The 21,163-nt window shown below is 44.6% G+C and overlaps 1 protein-coding gene across 2 annotated transcripts; it reads right to left on the bottom strand.

The window, feature by feature from the left end:
* Nucleotides 1-1,338: 1,338 nt before the first annotated feature.
* On the bottom strand, nucleotides 1,339-18,368 carry ntn5 (netrin 5). 2 transcript variants are annotated; one of them, XM_084042751.1, is made up of 7 exons: nucleotides 18,265-18,368; nucleotides 9,808-11,231; nucleotides 9,031-9,219; nucleotides 6,339-6,488; nucleotides 3,987-4,037; nucleotides 3,130-3,210; nucleotides 1,339-2,838 (listed from the first exon to the last, which is right to left on the bottom strand). In XM_084042751.1, the coding sequence occupies exons 2-7, from the start codon at nucleotides 11,219-11,221 to the stop codon at nucleotides 2,210-2,212; spliced, it is 2,514 nt and encodes an 837-aa protein (XP_083898877.1). In that variant the 5' UTR covers nucleotides 11,222-11,231; nucleotides 18,265-18,368; the 3' UTR covers nucleotides 1,339-2,209. The 2 variants fall into 2 exon arrangements, with proteins under 2 accessions (XP_083898877.1, XP_083898878.1); XM_084042752.1 differs by lacking the exon at nucleotides 3,987-4,037.
* Between the last annotated feature and the right edge of the window lie 2,795 nt (nucleotides 18,369-21,163).

The following is a 21,163-nucleotide window of genomic DNA, read 5'->3' on the forward strand; positions in this document are numbered from 1 at the left end:
GTTTGGATCAAACCCACTGTCATCAGAGGCCAGGCAGAGAAGACAACTGGCAACAGGTGCATCCTGGAGAAACGGAGCAGGTGCTTTGCTTTCTTTCTCTCACACACACACACACACACACACACACGCAAATGCTTGCACACAGACTTGAACTCGTTCGGTCATATATGTTTTACCCTCACACACACACACACACACACACACACACACACACACACACACACACACACACACACACACACACACACACACACACACACACACACACACACACACACACACACACACACACACACACACACACTCCTTCCTCTCTCGTGTGTGAGGTCCCACTGAGGGGGTCAGTCAGTCAGTAAGTGGGTCTATTTTTCTCATTTTATTTTCAATCACAGGCTACAACACAGAGTCACGGCCGATCAAGCCGCAGACATGCCTACCAAAACAACGACTTCTAACAATCATTCATCTGCTTCCAACCCGTCCTCGTAAAGCTCGACCTACAAGTTCGCAAAGCGTCACGGACGCTACGTGTTGTGCACTTGTAGGTCTGCTATTTTTGGCACGCCACACCGTCGTGCGAGGGAGCATAAATTAGGCATAACAGTCTCCTCATTGCTTCCTGTCTCTCCATCCTCCATATCCCCTTGGGCTATGATGCTATGTCCAACACATGCAGACACAAGTCATGACGACGTTTGCTTTTTAGATCCGTATCCGAGTTCCCGAATACCCCTTCTGAGATTCTTGATAGTTTTGTTATAGTTTGGTCGCTGTCAGCTGTTCACTATATGGGAATAGATGGTAGATAGTGTCGCTTTCCCCAAATAGTGTACGCCACATCAGTGGAAAAGTGTGTGTGTGTGTGTGTGTGTGTGTGTGTGTGTGTGTGTGTGTGTGTGCGCGCACATCTACCAGTACCAGCTGCTACTACAGGAACTAGTTCATTATGGTAATATGAATTATATACAGGATGTTGAACATAAAGGATGCAATCAGGAATCTTGAGACAGAGAGAGAGAGAGAGAGAGAGAGAGAGAGAGAGAGAGAGAGAGAGAGAGAGAGAGAGAGAGAGAGAGAGAGAGAGAGAGAGAGAGAGAGAGGATTCAAAAGCTGAACAGTTAAATCCTTGAATTATCCCTCTGTACCATGGTGTATGGCAATTGTGAGGTAGAAGAAACTGTTATAGTTTTGAGTAGCATACCACTCATTACTGCTGTTATTTGGGGTAAAGACATCAAACAAACACAGTGTATTCTATGCATTGTTCATGCAATTCAACGATTGTGTGAAGAAACCTTTTTTTTTATGGAACTTCCAAAACCATACGACATTTCAAACAGCACTTACAATCACATATAATCTCTGGGTGCAGAGCACCGGGTAATTATACTATTATTTTATGTATTTATACATAATATTCTATGTATATATATTCTTTTCCATCTGTAAAACTTTTGCCACGTTCTGCAAGTGCAGAACTCATCGTCAGTGAATATGATCTAGACAATTAATTTAAAGCAGCAATCCATAAGATTTATATACCCGGGTTTCCAATGGGTCTCCCATGCAAGGACCAAAGTTTCTACAGCTGAGCTAAGACAGGTCAATTTGGGTAGGGGAGGTATTGCGCTGAGTAGCCTGTCCTACTCAGGATTTATCAATGGAAGAGTAGAGAGACCACCTCCAGCCACTGCAGAACTGCGAGTTATACTGTATAACATACTCTACCATACAGATTGGTCAAAATGTCATTTTAATCACTAAAAATACGTTCCGGATTGCAGGTTGAACTTTTCCCCACAAACAGTCCTTTGCATCACCACTGAGATGTCGAAGCTCAAATGACGGTGATAATGTGTTTCTTCACCACATTAGTTCTGCATCTAGACATCACATCAGTCGTTTATATGTGTGTGCTAAAGTATGTAAGTGCGTGTGTGAGCATGTGTACAGTTACAGTATATATATATATATTTACACACACTGTACTGTTTCTCAGAGCTCTCCTTCCTTTGCAGAGGGAAGAAATTTAAGCCTGATCTCTCTCTCATCTTTCACCTATGCAGACACATACTGAGAGAAATGCAAGAAACAACATCTTCCTGATCCCTCAGTCCCTCAGAAAGGTCAGACTTTTTGGGCCCAAAGCAGAGCGTCATCTGTTCCTCTCTTGCTTTGTGACTCATGTTTTCTCTGCCCCTCCTATGTTTCACAAGGGACTTTGGGTAGAGCACACTAGAGTGGGTAATGAAGATGGGGAGTCGGTCTGCTCAGCAGCGCTCTCGGGCGGAGGCGAGGCCTCAGCCTCACCGCGTGTGAGTGTTCCGGGCGCCACAGTGCTATCAGCGTCCTTGGGCGAGTGGATCACAGACTCTGAGTTTGGGCCGTGAGGCTGCGTTTCTTTCTCAGTCAGTAGGTGTGGGGGGATGTAGCCAGACTCGTGTTTGGAGCTACCCCCGTGATGGTGGTGGTGGTGATGGTGGTGGCGGTCGGCCGACTTCGGGGGACAGCGGCCCTTCTTGTCCTGCCCCCGGAAACCCCGCAGTTTGGAGTTCCAGTGTTCCCGCCACTGGAGGGCCAGCGTGGAGCGGTCGGCCACCAGGCGGCTCTCCTCCGGGCCCCAGCCCCTCCCACCTTCCTCCGCTCCAATCAGCAGGTAGGTCCGGCCCACGTGAAGGGCGGGGCAGCCGCATCCCAGGTCACGGTCGGGGACCCAGAGCGCTTGGGGGCCCCTGCGAACGCGGGAGGTGGACCCTATGCGGAAGATGGTCTGCACCAAAACGGAGAACTGCCACCACGGGCCTGAACGCTCCATTCCTCTCACCTGAACCTTTAAGACTAACAGAGACAACAAAGAGTTAATATGGTTTGTTCTTTAGTTTAAAAGCATTTTCTTACTGTTTGTTTCTTTTTATCGTGATATTGTTGTTGTATATTATATTACTAAAGTGAAACATCATCAATGATGTCTTCGTTAGGGATTGTTCACAATATATATATGTTTCTGTGTGAATCCATCTCTAGAGTATTGACAATACTCAATACAGGCAAAATTATTAGCAACTGATGAGAGTTTAAAGGTAAAATATCCAAGGAAACTAGTGATTTTCAGTTCAACACAACACTAACCATAGTCTTTCAGACAATAGGTCTCCAAGTTCATTCTGACTTTAACCTGGGAGGGTTGACAGTACGAGACACACTCTTCCGCTGGCAGGGGGGGAGAGAGAGAGAGAGAGAGAGAGAGAGAGAGAGAGAGAGAGAGAGAGAGGGACAGAGACAGAGACAGAGAGACATGTCATTTCATTGCAGGCATATCAGCACATGTCTTTTCCACTAATTACAATATGGCTGCTTCTATTTGTCATCACAGTATCCTGTGACTAACAGATGACCCTCTCTGCAACAGGTGGAACATTCCACAAGTAGCCACTAGAGGGGGTTACTTAGCAAACTCCAGAGATGATGGAACCCATAATGTTGTTCTAGCAGCAGAGCACAGTGACCTGATCAATGACTACAAGCGGGACAAATGACACCAAGTGATAAATGACACTGCATGTCTACTCTCTGCATCTATCTGCATTCTCCTACTTAAAAAGATAGCTTCACAGAATTAGAATCAATAGAGTTGGGTATACAATTCAATGAATTATCTCGAAAGTAAATGTAACATCCAAAAAACTGGGATCACAAAACATCATCCCACTGACCTCATTCCCAGGGATGTTTAATTATTTAATTCAATTTTTATTATAATTTTTGGATACCCATTTCATCCCGTGGGGGGATTTTCAGCTTCACCCAGCTGAATGCTGCCCACAGAGGAGCATGGAGGGGAATAGCAGTTAAGGGTTAAGTGTTTTGCACAGGGCCACCTCCGGGATATCCGGCCTCCCAGGTGGGCTCTCTAACCATTCAACTATGGCCGCCCCAAATTCATTTATGTGAAACAGAAAGAGCGTAATAGTTATGTATGCACTCACCTATGCTGTACTGGGGTTGGAACACTGGTGTTGGGGCGACCTCTTGAATTCCTACAAACAAACACGTCAGCACAGACAGGTGAGAGGAACGCAATGAGTGCCTGTCCTTGACCACACGAGTTGGCTGTGTGTACTAAGTGACAGGTTGTGTGTGTGTGTGTGTGTGTGTGTGTGGGGAGAGAGCAAGAATGTGAATATGTGTGCTATGCGTGAATACCTCTTGGTGCGTGAGGAATGCTCACGCAGAAGATAAGTATGTGTCAAAACTGTTTTGTGTCATGTGTGTGGTTGTGTGTGTGTGTGTGTGTGTGTGTGTGTGTGTGTGTGTGTGTGTGTGTGTGTGTGTGTGTGTGTGTGTGTGTGTGTGTGTGTGTGTGTGTGTGTGTGTGTGTGTGTGTGTGTGTGTGTGTGTGTGTGTGGTCCTTTTATGGTGACAGAAATAGAAATAAACCCTATGACTTCAGCTTGAGGACACACTCATCACTTTGAGTAACTTGAGTAACTATTTGCACTGCTATTTATTTATTGTTTTGACTTCTTCAGACAATTTTGAGTCTTCTTATTGTACTGAAATGTTTTATCCACATGGTTGAGGTAGCTCGCTCCAAATACGGGAATGTCACTGCCTGCAATGTGGCCACAGCTTGTACACGCATGTGACAATAAACACCCTCAACTTTAATAGGGTCAAACGACCACATATTGTTATCATGACTTTGTCATAAACAGACGCCAGCAGCTAACACAGGTTACCTGGTCTGTGTTTGCGCTCTGTTCAGTCTAGTACCCCTGCTGTGTAGAACTGTGTGCATGTCAATGTGCCTGAGTTTGCGTATGTGCGTATGTGTATGTACAGAATGTGTGTGTTTGCATGTGCGTGTGTGTGTGAGTGTGACAGGACAACTATATATTACCAAGCTCACACTCCAGTCATGTCCCTTCCCTATTCGCTCTGACACAACTGGGCCAGTGACACTCTACACCACATCCAACTGTGTGCACACCCCGCCGCGCCCCCCCCCCAGCACCCAAAGGAACGAAAAACTCTGTGTGTATGCACAGCACTGTGCACATAGGTCAAAGTCAGGTTGATGTTAGACGATTTATGTGTTTGTGCGTGTGTTTGTGTGTGCGTGCACGTGTACATGAAGTAAACATTGGGAGGGGGGGTTAAAATAAATGGACACCTGAATGGGGTCACCTCAAAGCTCCTATAGTCTCTGTGTGTGTGGCTGACTCTGTGCACTTCCTAAATCACTCAAGGTAGGAATAAAGGGTGCTAACTTGGTTTAAGTTTAGCCTGGCTGCTGCTTGCCTTTATGTTGGAGCAGAGGAGCAGGGGGATGCTATACATAGCCTGGACATGCTCTGGCAGTAAAAACAAACAAGGTTTTCTTTCACTTGCTGCTTTCACTAGGAGAGTTATGGGAGTCTGGGCCTCCTGACGGCAAGCTCTTTGAGCCGTGCGACAGGTGTGAACCTCGCCACCTCACCATCTCCCTCAGTCACCTGATTGGGGCTTACACGGCGACGCCGAGCCCACAAAGTTCCCGTGTCATTGTCGGCACTCCCGTGATTAGCCGAGGAAACACGCGTGGATTAGCGCTCACGCCGGCTCGCTGCGGGTGTGACGCTAGCCTGGCACACGGTGACGGCGGACGAAGAGGGATATAAGTCACAATTCCACTTGATCTGCCGCTGATCCTAGATCAGGTGGAGATGATGTTTGCGTTTAGAGAGGCTCATGTTCACACTGCTGTGGAAAAAGCCTCTAGGGGAGGGCGGCAACGGGACACCCTGGGATGCTGGGATGAATTAGAACAGACCCCAGCGGCATCTTTCATATTAAGCTATATTTGATGAAGGTTGAGACCCCTCGATTGGAAGATTAATTCATTTAGTTCAAGAGCAAATGAGGCTGAAGGAGAACATAAAATTGCCATTATGAAGGTTGCTTTGTCATGGCTGTCAAGATTAACCTACTATGAAAAACCAATGACTAAATCCCAATGTACTGCATAGGGAAGTGGCTACTTCATATGCAATGGCCAACGGTTCTGTTTCATGATGTCTGCATGTAGCGGCATGAGCAGTGACTGGCCTGCTTTTGAGGGGCCATACATACAGTACATACAGCAGTTATGCAAATACTGTACATGCAGACAAACCCTGTTGCAGGTGACTTGGCCTTTGGCTATGATGTAAAGAAAATGTATTATCAGTTGAGACTTTGGCAAATTGATCTTTTGATGAACAGGTAAAGCTTCATCTATGTATACGTGTTTAGGATGCTGGTGGACCCAAGACTCATACTCATATATTCATGGTGAAACCGTGATGCTGTAGACTTACGTATGCAGGGTCGTAGAGGGGATCTGCCCTGCTTGTACCCTGGGGCACAGCGGTTGCACCTGAGCCCAGTCACCCCGTCCCGACACAGGCACTGACCGGACGTCTGATTGCACCAGCGACCTACTGCTCCCAAAGGGTGGCACTGACATGCTGAGGAAGAAGGAGACACACAGAGAAGCGTAAGAGAACATGAGAGATGGATATAAGAGAATGAACAAAGGGTACTGCAATGCTGCTCGTCTGCATTAGAAAATAGGTTTTGTAATTTGCGATTGTTCTCTGCATTATGATGTTTTTTGGGGAGAAGAGATGCAAGGGAGGAAGGGGCTGGAAAACCTGATTAAAAGGAGCACTAATGGTACAGTACAAAGGTGAGGCGATGTTTAAGCCATTTTTAGACCTGAGGCCCATTCTAAAAACGCCTTCTAAATCCTGTTTTCTGAAAGGTATAGTTACAAATAGGGGTTCCACTTCCCACCCAAAATGGGTTAAGACCGGGAAAGGATCTGTCATTTTAGATTTTAACCACATTAACCATTATTTTATACTTTGGCTATTCAAAAATAGCAGATAAACAGAGTGCCGTGCTATGAGTTGTAGATTTGCTATTTTTTTTAAATCATGAACCTTTTGTGCACATCATTTTTTTTTTAACTTTGTAACTCAAATCTTTGCTTCTGGGGGGGTCCCTGGAACGAAATATTCTGAGATGGGGGTCCGCGGCCAAATACATATAATTTTGGGGGTCCTTGACATGAAAACGTTTTAGAACCACTGATATTATAGCAACATAAGTTTTTCAGAAAACTGTTAGGATTTAGAAGACATTTGTAGAATCCGCCTCAGGTCTTAATGGGTTAAGCTAGCCAGTACAGTAACCAGTAATGCAGCTGTTCCCATTTGTTTCCACTAGTATTGATACAAAGATATTAACAAGCTTCCATTGGACATTTCTCAGAATTGTCCTGCTGATTTACAATTGGTTTTCAACTATTCAAAAATAACCTTGGGATGTGTAAAAACTTCAACTATCTCCTAAAGGCTGATGCAAAAAACACTTACGCATCTCTGTTCTAACTCCAGTGGGACTGTTTAAACAATGCCTCACCACAAGTCCAAACACTGACAAACTGGCCAAAATGATTAGTCCCATCGCCACTGGTCTCTGTCATGTAAATCAGTGGAACGTCAACAACATAAAATTACTGTTTGTGTGCTTGGAAATTCTGAGAGAATCCATCTCAGCATTTAAAGTGTCATGGAACCAGGGGATCACAGACCTACAACGTGGTAACCATTTCAGTAATATCACCATCATTAATGAAGAATTTCAAAATATTTTCTCAGTTGGAGACACTTGGAAGTTGACTATTTACACTGGTCTGTTATCCTGACTTAACTTCATCGTAATTTTGAGATGACATCTTCCAGTCAAAACAGAAGAACAGCTATTGGGCTCTTTTTTACCGATATTCTGTATGTACAACCAGGAATGTATGGACACACACACACACGCACGCACACGTCTGTACGTGTGTCCTGTCTGCCACCCATAGAACCCCCATTAACAGAGGGTATATTAGGCCTGCGGTCAAGCCCCCAACGAGCATGCCTGAGTGTCACAGTCACTTAGGACATGTGACAAGTCAAAGGTCACAGGTCAGATGCAGATGCCTGCCAGTGGTAATGACAAGGATACAGGTGACAGGCAGCACAGTTTAGGCGCTCTGTGTGTGTGTGCGCCTGTGTGCGTGTGTGTGATTCAACTTTACGTTTATTGTTACCCTCACAAGTTTACAGGTGTAAAATAATTATACATTATTTTGTATTAGTAAGTGTTTTCCATACAAGCTTCCATGAATTGCAGTTCAAAAGATAATACCATTTAAAATAAATAAATAAATAACAACGGCAAACATCAAATAAACATAAGGTGTCTCTTGTCTCTTGTTGCAAGTTGTGTTGTATACAATGTGTAAATATATATTCAGTCATATACACATAGTGACAGTGCCAGTGAGACAACAAAGGAGTGTATTCAGAGTCAAATATACATAAAGTGATAGCGCCAATGTGACGCCCTGTGTCGCCAAGAGTATGCGCACGTGTGCGTGTGCATGTGCATGTGCGTGTGCGTGTGTGTGTGTGTGTGTGTGTGTGTGTGTGTGTGTGTGTGTGCGTGTGCGTGTGCGCTCGCGCGAGCAAGAGAGTTCCTAACGGGAATAGCTGTCTTCTCTCACAATGTAACCACCCCATAAACACTTCCAGAGATTTAGTAGTAACACACACAGATAGAGCTGCCGTATTAAACATAGATCTACACACATAGAGGCCTTCATTCAAACAGACAGACACATATAAACACTGTCTGTCACAGTCATCATCGCCTTTGAAAATCCATGCAAAGTGCAGACATGCACCAACTGACCAACTACAGAAGCGGAGCAGGTGCTTTGCTTATACAAACACACACATATGCTCACACACACTTGAACTCACATGGTTATTTATTTCACCCTCACACATGTGCAAACACCCCCCCTGCCCCCACACACACCTCAAACTAGCTACTGCACATATTCCTTGTTTCCTTCCCATTCTCACACACTAAACATAACTGTACACATAAATCTATTCCTCAACGCACACGCACGCACGCACGCACGCACGCACAATGCCATATAAAACTGACCTTGGCAGGCCTTGCGGTGGCTGAGGGGCTTGCCATGGTCACGGGTGTAGCCATTTTGGCAGTACTGGCAGTGGCGTCCTGCAGTGTGGTGACGACACTTCTGACACACACCACCACTATGTCGGCCTGACTGCTGGAACACCTCCATGCTGAACCGACACTTTGTTGAGTGGCCATTACACTCACATGCTGAAAGAGTGAGGGAGAGAGAAAATAAGATTAAGATCCTGCATGGACCATGAAGATCATTTCTTACACTTTCACAGTTAAATGAATACTCTGGATTTTGGTGTGTAGATGGATTTTGGATCAACTCCCCTCTCAGTGATATTAAACTTACTCACATGTACGGAGTGCTAAAATTGTAATTGTTCCCCCAGACTTTTCACCTCAAATAACCTAATGTCGTATGCTTTCAAGTTTTATCAATTTCAATGAAGGACTTGAAGTTGAACCCACACACAGATGGCAATCTGTCATTATTCCAGGATTATTTCCCAAACCTTCTCAGCTCGAGACTTAAGCCCTTTATCAAGAATAGACAAAAGAGCCAAAGCTTCTGAAATGCCTTTTCTAATTTCTGATAAAAATAAATAAAACTAAAACGATTTTTGGAAAATTATTATTTTGTAGGAAAAGAAGAAAAAAAAAAGTGGATATCTAATCACAACTGATAAACATGGGTCACTCCACAACCCTATGCTTGGGACACACACTGATATAAGTAATCATTTCCTTTGACAAAGCAATGAGAATGAGCCAGTCAACAGGACTTACCGACACAGGGATGTGGATGAGTGGGAGTAGCTCGGTGCCAGGGCCTGTCAAAGTGGAAGTCGGCACACACGTCACAGTCTGGCCCTGCTGTATGATGCTCACACGCACACACCGCCCGTCCTGCATCGTCCCTACGGCACCGGGACGCATGTCCATTACACTTACACCTGCCCCCCACCTGCAGGTCAGAGAGGGCCAGAGGAGGCCGCACAGGCGGGGCAGAGATAAGAGGAGACGGTGGTACTATCTGTAAATTCCGGGAGGCAAGTCCCAAGTTATTATTGTTCCTCCTCCTCCTCAACTCCCTTCCTTTGTTGCCTCTATTCTGCCCCTCAACAGTCCAGTGACAGCCTCCATCTGGGCAAGGCTGCCAAAAATTGTCCTCCTTCTTGCGGCCACGGCCTTTGCCTTTGCCTTTCTTCGAGGAAGTAGGCGTGTCCCTGTTAGAACTGTCCACACCTCCCTTCCTGGTCACGTTGTGCGTATCTTCAGCGTGACCCTTCCTTCCCTCTTTGCTATTTTTCTCTCCTCTGTCCCCAACTCTGGTCTCTGTATTCTTTATCTGCCTCTCCGGGTACACCGGCATGTTTTCTGCACTGATCTTGTCCATCTGATCTCCAGCTGCCCCCTTGGCACCCGGCCTCCACCTCAGAACCGCGGTGCCATCGGCCACTCTCGGACCACCGTCGTCTTTGGCCACCCCGGACACTTGGTGGAACACCACGCGAATGTCCGTGGCGGTCACCCAATCTTGGAGGGTGGGGCTGTAGTCGAAGTCAGGGGAGGACGGTCTTCCGTCCAGTGTGGAGAAGGCTAGCACCATGCCCCCACGCTGTCTTTGCAGGGGGCGAGGATCTGAACACAGGGGCTCGGTCTCCTGGTGCCTGGTCTGGGCCACTGTATGGCTGTGAAGGCCAAACTTCCCATGGCAGTCACTGGAGTAGTGCTGCATTGGCCGCCAGGTGCGGCCATTGTCCATGGACTTGAGTATGGAGATGGAGATGGGGTCCGAGGGCTCTCCCTGGTGGCAGAACTGCAGACTTATATAGGTGATCTCAAAGCGCCGGCCTAGCGGCAGGGTGAGGGTCCAATCCCCGCCACTCTGGGCCAGCCAGCAGGTGAGGTTGTGCGGGTTGTGGAGATCCGTCAGGGTGGTGACGTTCCCGTCCAGATCGGACCCGTGGGTAGAGTGGCCAGCGCTGACGGGAACCCCATAAGCAGCGTTGATGAATTCTGACAGGCAGTGACGAGCGCGGCCATCAAGGTGGTAGCACGGGTCATGAGGCGAGGTCCAGCTCAGAGGGGAGTGAGAGAAGGCAGGGGAGAGGAGGGATGGGGGGAGGAATAAAAGGTGCAGAAGGACAACAGGGAGGACAGAGGCAGAGGGGGGAGGGGAGAAGGGCAGGGGCATCATGTCATTGAGCCTAAAAAAAAGGGAAGATAAAATAGAAGAAAAAATAAAGAGTTTTAAGAGAAAATCATGGGAATCAAGTCATGAAAGGAAACCCCAAAATTCCTATGCATTTATATGACACGAAGGAAGCCGAAATCCAAGAGGGATCACCTGTGTCTTTATTGAAAACACACTAAACCATCTTAACGCATCACCGCATCTGAGACTTGTCTCCATTTTAAAAGTATACCAATAAAATTATTTCAAAGTCTGCCTGTGTTTGCTGGCCTCTGGTGTGACCCTGTGATTTTGACATGGCCTTTAAAAAAGAAAAAAAGAAAAACATATTCATCTTAAAACGCCCTTAACCCGTAACGGGTCGATGCATGTGGATGAAGAGTGCACAAACCCTGCAAAGGCTGTCTGGAATGACAAAAAACATACCCGACAGCTGGGCCTACAACATGAGCTGGATGACATCCATCACGTTTATGGTCCTTCGTTTCAAATCACTTTACCACTGGTCAGCGCACGCAGGCCAGTCAGTGGGCCTGAGCTTGGACCGCGAGGAGCAAAAGAAAGTGTAGTGAAAGAAAGTGCACACAGGGAAAGAAGGAATGGGGGGGAGTGGGAAGAAGAGTTGGAGATTAGAGTTGAAGACGGAGGGACAGATTTACAGGGAGAACTCGAGAAATGCGCGTTTCGGCTTGAGCCCCTCTCTGGCACTTCCGTGGCTGAGACAAACAGTGACTTGTATACGGCCAGTGTGAACAAATCCCTTCCCGTTTATACGACTGGAGATGCTTGTAATTCATCCCACTGTCAAGATTTGATGCCAGTGAGGGTTAGTTAATTTGCGCCTGCAGACACACAGAACAATGCATCTACTTTCTCTGACAAAATGATGTACGACTGCAACTTACGTTTTTTTTTTTAAGGTTCACACCAAGCTCAGTTGAGGCAAATTCCCACCAATCACTTCCCTCTCACAAACGTACAAACAAAGACAACTGTTAACAACGTGACGTCAGCCTCCCTCCTGTAGATGTCATTTTTCATTTCATGTCATTGACAGCAACGGTCCTCCTCCTCGTTTTTCTCTCGCAACTCTTCCACTGCGCTCTTCTCTGTGGCTCATCTATCACCTGCCCCTTTCGTTCCGTTCTGGGAATATTCTTCTTAACTGCTTTGAGATTAATGATGTTCTAACAACCGTTTGACACTGACAGCACGGTCAGCGGGGCTGCATAAACCAACCCTGTTGGGGAGGATGGGCCCGAGAGCCTCAGTGGCCGAGTCATCTCGCTCAATTAGCCCCGCGGCCGAAATACGAGGCTTCCCCAAGGACCAAGCACTCCGAGGGGCTTTACGGAGAGGCCATGATTGAATATCTGGTAGAAGCTGCTCTTCAATCCACCTCCAGGATGAATGATGATACTGGATGGGCCTCCCTCCGAAAAAAGGGGGGATCAGCCTAACCTGGACAAAAAAGGGACCATGAGGCATATCGGATGGCTCTGTTTTGAGGCGTCGCTATTGGAAACGCCACGACTGGTGGCCAAGGTGATGAGCAGGCCGACTGTAGGCCCTTTGCCACCGTGTCGCATTCCAGGGGTCCGGTGTGCCTTCCCTGGGCATTCCAGACATATCGCGACATGCCCAGCAGGAACCTGAACGCGCTGCTAAAAAGCGGGCTTCTTTTAATTGTTCGTTTGATTAATTAGCTCTCTGATTTCACACGGTGTCAGTGTCTTGCCCGGGTGAAGGCAGTGTGAGTAGGAAGGCAGGGTGTTTGTTATACAGTATCAAGTGCTGTGAAGGAAGGCACTATAAAAAGAGGGCAAAGGTTGCAAGAGGATTTGTGCTACTAGGGCAAGTTTCACAAAATCCATTCTGCATGAGGCATAGTGGTTGGGGTAAGGAGGCACAGATGGTAGGAGAAAGGGTTAGTTGTTTAACATTCCCCCGGTGTGATCTGCACTTGTCTTTGTCACATTACAAGCGGCTAATTGAGGCAGTTACAACTGCTTTGATAGATGGATGCTCTTCAGAGGGAGGCCCGGTGGGGTCGTTAATGTGCCCCAGAGGCCAAATCCAGACCCTCTCTCCGAAACCAGATCGTCCGTCTGGCACCACCAATGTAACCCACCGGATACGGTTTCAGTGGTTTTCTCCTCCACTGCTTTCCATAAATTCACACGGCACAGCATGCGTGTCGGAAGAACACGGAAGACGAGTCAGTGGCATTTCATGGCTAATTTACAATTTGATGAGGAGAACGCGCAGATATTCATGTACTACATAGGAAGTTTGTATCCATTTTTTTGACCATTCATACTTAACCACTTAAAACCCAATACTTAGTTGACCAGCGTCCCCTGGGGCTCTATGCTATGCCCCCCAGTTTTCTCACTCTACACCAAATCTCAGTGCCCCAGAACGGTTTATGTGCTTAAGTATGGATATCTGTGACAGTCCTTAAACTTGGACACTTCCAGTATGACAGATTTTTTTCGGAAAAAATACATCATTAACATCTGGTGGTCTTCAAAAAAACAGGGAAAAAAACAGAACTTCCACAGCCAAATAGTGCTTCGATGAGATCAACAACATCTTCAGAGGGTGATCTTTAAAAGCAGCTATGCTTGGCGGCAGACACGCTGGAAAAATACTTGCTGACAACCTGGGGCATGTTTACAGCATGGTCATATACAGGGGCGCTGGTAGAGCGCTCCTCATGTTCACACTGGAAGCCTGAGTAACAACCTGCTCCATAAGACATGGTCCATTTTTACTTTCCTGTGTCATTCCCCTACTATTCTCCGTTACAAGGAACAGGCCAATATTTTACTGACGAGAAGAAGAAACAATATAATGTATGGCGAGTCTACTTTAGAAATGTCTTGTGTAATGCTAACGTCAGATGTGAGACCTTTATAGTTTGATGGAATATGATATTGCTGAGGGGCCCGTGCGAAATTAGAATGTTTTTTAAAGTGGGGGGTAATGGTGTAAGACGGGACATGGAGGGTGAATGGAAGCAAAGGAAAAAACAACAATGAATGGCAAAGGAGCAAGCAAGGCTTTGACGGTGAGATTGAACCCTAGCGTCCCTATTCTTGTCATGTCATAATAGGCAAGCAATCAGCAAAAATAGGCGAACATTATAGCTGATATAATAAGCTCACAACACATCACATTTGGAACGCGTTGTGAGGTTGTAGATCGGCTATTTTCGGTGAAGAGATTTGGTGCACAGTGAAAAAAGGCAAGACAGAACCTTGGGGGACCCCGGCCAATGAAGTATATGGAATTTAAGTGATGTCAGTGGCTCAGCGAGGAGCACGAAGACCCGAGTTCGAATCAAACCGATGTCTTGTCTCGCATGTCTCTCCTCTCTCCCTCTGCTCTTGGTTTCCGGTCTCTCTACCAAAATAAAAAACAAAAACCTCTGAAATAAAGCATAAAATGCCAAAACTACATTTAAAAAGAAAAGACGTGATTAAGACAATATAGTTTCAAGTGGCCAATGTGGTTCTTCACACAAAGGGTAGCAAAAGTACACCTTTGATGAGATTTTTGGAACACAGAAAACATAAATGGCAATTCTTCTCGTACATAACTGATGAAAAGCCTTTTTCCCCTTGTTTTCTTTTTCAACTGACTAGTTCATTTCAGAACAATTAAAAACCAAGACGTTTCGGCCACAGACTGACCTTCATCAGAGGATAGTAGCAACACTTTTTGAAATTAATTAACTTATTCAATCAAACGTGATACTGTACTTAACCCTCTGGCGTCTGGCGCTTTGTTTCAAAATACATTTTTGGTCATGGGTCGGGTGGTATATGGCCTACTTTAAGATTTTAAGAAATATTATACCAGCTCATAAAATACAGTAAAATTCTATAGTGTTAATTAAACTCAGTGAGTAAAAATAGGGTACATTTTTACATGCTCAGAGTTAATTTAAACTCTGACTGATGAATGTTGCTATTGAGCAAGAAGGATAAAGTATGTTAATGTGCAAGACAGTGAAACTTGCTCTAAAAGGGTGGAGGAGGTGGGGGGGGGGGGGGTACCTCGCTACCTGCCACTCTCCCACTGGGCCACACTGGGGGAGCTGGGCCTGTCTGTTTTGAATTGTTATGGGGAGCAGATGAGCTGGATTTGGTCTGACTCACGCATTTTAACATTCTTCGTCATGGGCAGCAGCTCTGCCCTGCCACTAGCATAGCGAGGATCCCACCATGACCCCCCCGCAGCACGCAAGTCGGAGGAACAATGAAAACGCTGTATAATTTGATCATTCTGTTGTTGTAGGATACATTTCAACTGGATATTTTGGGGCTTGCTTAAACAAACAAGGAATTGGAAAAGTCTGAAAGAGACAATCAAGTTCAGCTCTTAATTGGCCAATAGGGCCCTCTGGCAGCCTATTATTTCTCGACCTCTGCAAGCTGTAGCAAAGTTGTCCCAGTGCATTAGGCTTTAAATAAATCTGATCAATTAGCCAATGTAAGCTCACTATAGCCCACATGTTTGAAGCTGAACCCAGGCACCTGTTGTTGCGTGTTCCCATCCTGACACCTTTGTTAATTTCCAATTGTCCTTAGCCAATGCGAAATACAACACTGGGCCATGGGTGAGAAGAGAGAGGCTATATGTATATTCCCTAAAGGCATTCCTGCCAGGCAGCCCCTATGAAGCCCATGCAGTGTGTTATTCCAATCCACACGGAGCAGATTCCAGGGGAACTGTTTTAGTTGTAATAATCTAATTTTAGTGGAGGCGCGAGAGAGGTACAACTGACAGACGGTACAAAATGGATTATCACCGCTCGTATCTTTAGCTAAAGAGCCCCCTGTCCCTCAGGTCAGTAGTTCTCAAAGTGGGGTCCGGGGACGCCCGCAGGGGACCTTGTCTGAGGGGGTTCCAAGGGGGTCCCCAGCAAAATGTGGTTAAACTTATTTTGATGCCAATGGTTAAACGTATTACTTATTGGTTAAACTTATTTTGATGCCAATTTATGGTTATTAACCATAAACATCTGCAAATGAAAATAGCTGATTTACAAGCTCAACGGTTTTTGACCATGCAGATCAGCTATTTAAAAAAATAAACTTTACATTTATTTTTTTGGAACAATCTGGAATATTTTTGAAACATTTTATCGACACAAATCTTGTAGTGGGTCCCAGCCAGTCACAAAATACTACTTTCAGATATAGGGGTCGCCAGCCTATACTAATTCATTTGGGGGTCCTTAACATGAAAAGGTTTGATAAGCACTGCCTCAGGTTGTCAAACACGCTGTCCATGAGGCCTCATGCAGTCCATGTCAGCCACCATGCAGGAACCAAATCCAAACACTTTGAGATGGACCCTTATCACACAATGCAACTGAAATTCCCCCGCGGGATAATAAAGAAAAGGTCCATCTATCGATCTGTCTGTCTATACGCACATGTGGGACATTTTTTTGAATAAGAAAACACATGTCCTTGATATTTGAAGGCGAGGCTCGCCTCAACTTCTCTATTTTTTGGGTCTTCCCACGCTGGTTTACAACCTCTCACATAAGTTGGCAACGCACTTTACCGCGGAGGTTTCGCTTCAAATGCGATATTGAAAAACAGATGGAGATGAAATCATTGTGATTTGATGTTCGAGTGATGCCGAAGGCAACCTCGGGCTTAATGCTAATAAACGTTAAATTAAATCCATATATGCGTGCAGCCTAACCCAAGACTGTAATAATTAAGAGCAGGCCGCCTATTTTGCGCACAGATTGATGCGCAAAGATAATGCCACATATAAAATAATGCTGTGAAGATTTTTTTCATGCTTTTTGTACAATGATTTTATTTATCTCCCAGTTGACAAAAATACAATTCGTCTACAGTCAGCCCACTATAGCCTACTGACAGTAATTTCAGACATTCTAGGCCTCGGCCGCTTAATTCAATTTGTATTGACCTAGAAAGCTTATGCTGAAATTGATAAAAAAAATATATATTTCAAAAGCCTGAGAAATGATCAAACACAATGTTGTATTATTTATATCAATTTCCTACAATTTTATTGTAAACAAAGCCTTCATTAAAAATATTCATATTAATAAAAAAGCATATAGGCTACAGATCTATTATGTTACGGGCGTTTCCTTTATACAAATATTAGGCTATGGGTTTCTGATGGTTCGTCAAGTAGGCCTACACGTTTTTCATATTTTGTGAGCTTATTTTGGCAACAGAAGCCTAACTCTAAATGGTCCCATTTGTGCAACCAGACCTAATTGCACATGGTTTGCGGCAGTAATTAAGGCTGCGCTTAAATCTTTATCTCAAAACAAACCATGACATTATTTAGACTGTTATCCTAAATTTGATCTGGCAATTTATTTATGAACTTTCAACAAACTTAGCCTGGGCCAATTTATACTTAATAGCCAGCGAAAATCTTCTCATATTGTATCAATGTATTTATTTTGCACTGCAGCGGGAGCAAAAGGTTAGTAGGCTACTTTTGCCGTTTCTTCACAGGTCAAATATTATTTTTTATTCTACCCTATCACTAATATAACAATTTAACAGGCATATGTGGGCCTATGAATTAAATAACGTCATAGCAGGCTTAGGTTACAATTAAAACCAGTTGTGAAAAAGGCTGTTGTTTAAGTGACAAATCTGTGACAAAGTTGACATCCAGAGTGAAAATGTCAAACGTTGTTTTCGTGAATTACGCAAAATGCAACCCCTCCGTGAAGAAATCAGTAGATAGGCCTATAGGAGCTACATTTTCTATTAAAAATCAAATAGCATATCTTATGTATGACCTACTATTAACATTAGCTTACAATAAGGCTATATTTATTTTTCAGGCGCCGTTAATCTTAAATCACCAATGCACTTAATAGCGAACAGGCCTATAGCCTATACTTTTCTTTCCCTGCCACCAAAGCGATGAAATCCTCCTCCGATTCCCTGAATAAAAAATAATAATACAAACAACATTGTCATGAAGAGGCCCAAAAATCACAGCAAACACGCCATATAGCTCACCATGTGTGTCCTAAGTGGTTCCCCCTGTCTTGGTTGGTCTTTTTGGTGCACAAAGCAGCGGGAGCAGCAAGTGTGTGTAGAGTTTTAGGTCCAGCTCTCAGAGCAGAGCGCACGGAGTGCATGGGACACCCAGCCCGTCCCGTCCACGATCAGGAGGCCGTCCCAGATCTTGACGTACAGCTCACATCTGCCAACTGCCCTTTGGGCTGTATGGTGGGGGCTTACGCTACACACCGTGCGCCTCAAGTTCATTACAACTGGCGGGCAATTTAAGAGCGCAGGGGAACGCAACTTGTACACGGCCATCCTTTAAGTGTGCCTTGAAAGGATTCATTCCGCCCACACCGGTTTGTTCCAATTATCCCCCAATAGTGAAATGGGAAAAAATAGTGGAAGTTAATTGACTGGAGAGGATCGTTCTCAGATGTGCCCGAAGCAGAGGAACAAAAACTGATACAGATGGAAAGCGAGGGATAGAAAGAAAGAAAGGGAGAAATGGATGGATCGGAGAGGAGGAAACTTTCCCAGAGAAAGCCATAAAACTGATTGATGACTTCCCTCGAGGAATGTTTCCCCAGGTGTGTGTGTGTGTGTGTGTGTGTGTGTGTGTGTGTGTGTGTGTGTGTGTGTGTGTGTGTGTGTGTGTGTGTGTGTGTGTGTGTGTGTGTGTGTGTGGTAGTAGTTACAGAGTAGTTTAGAAATGCTATCCTTGGACGCAGGACAAGTGCAATAAAGTAAATTGAGGGTAGAAATTGCGATTTGAGCGTCAATGTTACATTTTGGCGTTGTACACACAATAGACATGCAGAGAGCCTCCAGCAAGGTGAAAGTGGGTGTGATTTGATTACCTATTTAATGTTAAAATACAGCAACGTATATATACCATAATAACAATCTACAGAAGCCATCCATGAAAATGATATCACAGTTAGGCCCGGTGTCAAAACTTTAACAGTTGTAGGGCCAACCTCTTATATAGCGGGTGGTCTATTGCTGCCAACATTTCTACCCTGCAGCAAGTTGTAACAATTGAAACCATGACAAGATACCATAGAGCTGTAATTATGAGTCAACACAGGCCTATCTATCTTGACGGAATCAGAGCAGGTTTCATAATACATTGGCATCAAAACGTGTTGAAATGGCTCAACTTGAAAAAATATTGACATCTAAAATGCTACAATATGGTGTTATGAGTGAAGCAACCATGACTAGATGAAGTGAGTGTGAGGATACCAGATGTAGGGTTTGATTTGTATCATTGCTCTCCATTATTAGCTTTAGAACTGCATGGATGAACTTGACTGCACTTTTGATGTATTTGACTGTTTTATACCCATTCTCTATATTACAATTTGTGTGATTGTGACCATGTTGTAGCCTACAGAGTTTCTAATGCACCAAATAGGAGTGGCACTTTTTTTTTCATTGTATGTACAGTACAATGACAATAAAGGCTTTCTCTACCATTGTCCTGGGGCTGGGCTGATGCAAGCATACCAGCTGTTGCCTATACAGAAAACCCCATGGGTGATGGTACTCCCAGATTAGCCACTTAACCCACTAAGTAAACTTGAGACGGCTGTGTGCTTGGTCCGCTCTTTTTTCCCCTTTACACCAAATCGGCGAGCTTGCAGATCTGCTACTTTAGGCAATTGCTCTCCCGAATATGGACCATATAGTCCAGGCAAAGTAGCATTTCCAGACAGACTAATTAAAATAGATTTTTTTTCAACAGATATCATTTCTATGAGGTGTCTAGAACAACATACTAAAAGTCCTAAGAAATCCTAGATGCGGAAATATGTTTAATTCTCATCAATTCAAGATGTGTGCTAATACCTCGAGAAAACTAAACACCCTAATGGGCTTTTTTTTTTCTTTTGACCTATCACAATGAAACTTTCCACAATGAATCTTAACATGAAAACTAAACTTTTTTGTATTACAAGTTTCTTTGAAACTTAATTTGAATATGCAAATTAGCCTACTATATATTGAATATGCCCAAATTTGCATATCACGAAAATTACTTTTCCCCAAAATGTATTATATTTACATTGTTGTTTGTTAATGATATCAAACACACTGATCAGACTTTCATGAACCATTTCATCTAAATATTGTGAATTCATAGAATAACATCAAAAACACCATTCATATGTATGACAAATGCATAAATCCGTCAAATCTTCCTCCAACCATCCTACTGCTAACGGTTGATGGCAATGCTGCTTTTGGACTGGCCTCTAACCTGAAACCTGCCCGGCTTGGTTGTACCTGCCTGGGGTATAACCCCAACCGGTATAGTCCTCAGGGTCACAGAGGCACACAAGCCTCCCCACCACCACAAGGTAGCAGTAAAGTTATTTTTGTGTTTTTATTATTATTATTATTATTATTATTTTGTTTATTTTATTGTTCAAACGTGATCCTCAACTCCTTTTGTATGATTCTTTGTTCTTGCACCACCTATTTCAGTTGTTGGCGTGCTTAGTTCTTCCGCTCTGGATCATAGTCATAAGATAAATAAGGCAACTGGGAATTTGTACAGCTAGTACCACGACATTCTCCGCATATGGCAGTGCAAGGGAGTCCATGTTTTTTGCATGTGCATCTCTTCGTGCTGCAGTCTTTCTTGCAGCTACAGCAGACCACATCAAGTAATTCTGGTGGTCCTGCAGGCTGATCAGTCATTATTGGCATGAATCTACCACCTATAACATGCCATCCCCAGTCTTCTGGACTCATGCTTTCACTTGTTCCTTTCCATTCATTGATCTGGTAGAACACACGGAGATTGTGGAACTTCACAGCTGATGATGTTGGTGGAAGAGTTTGAGGTTCCACTGGAGATAGCTGATGATGTTGGTGGAAGAGTTTGAGGTTCCACTGGAGA

This window comes from Gymnoscopelus microlampas, assembly GCF_963454915.1.
Source record: "Gymnoscopelus microlampas genome assembly, chromosome: 19".
In the NCBI taxonomy this organism is placed as follows: domain Eukaryota; kingdom Metazoa; phylum Chordata; class Actinopteri; order Myctophiformes; family Myctophidae; genus Gymnoscopelus; species Gymnoscopelus microlampas.

Bases quoted from the DNA above. Each gene is read 5' to 3' on its own strand.
- ntn5 (XM_084042751.1), bottom strand. From the start codon at position 11,221: ATGATGCCCCTGCCCTTCTCCCCTCCCCCCTCTGCCTCTGTCCTCCCT. The intron at 6,489-9,030 runs GTCAGTTTTATA...CTTCTTCCTCAG, and splicing joins CCACCGCAAGGCCTGCCAAG to CATGTCAGTGCCACCCTTTG. The intron at 3,211-3,986 runs GTGAGTGCATAC...CCCCCCTGCCAG, and splicing joins CCAACCCCAGTACAGCATAG to CGGAAGAGTGTGTCTCGTAC.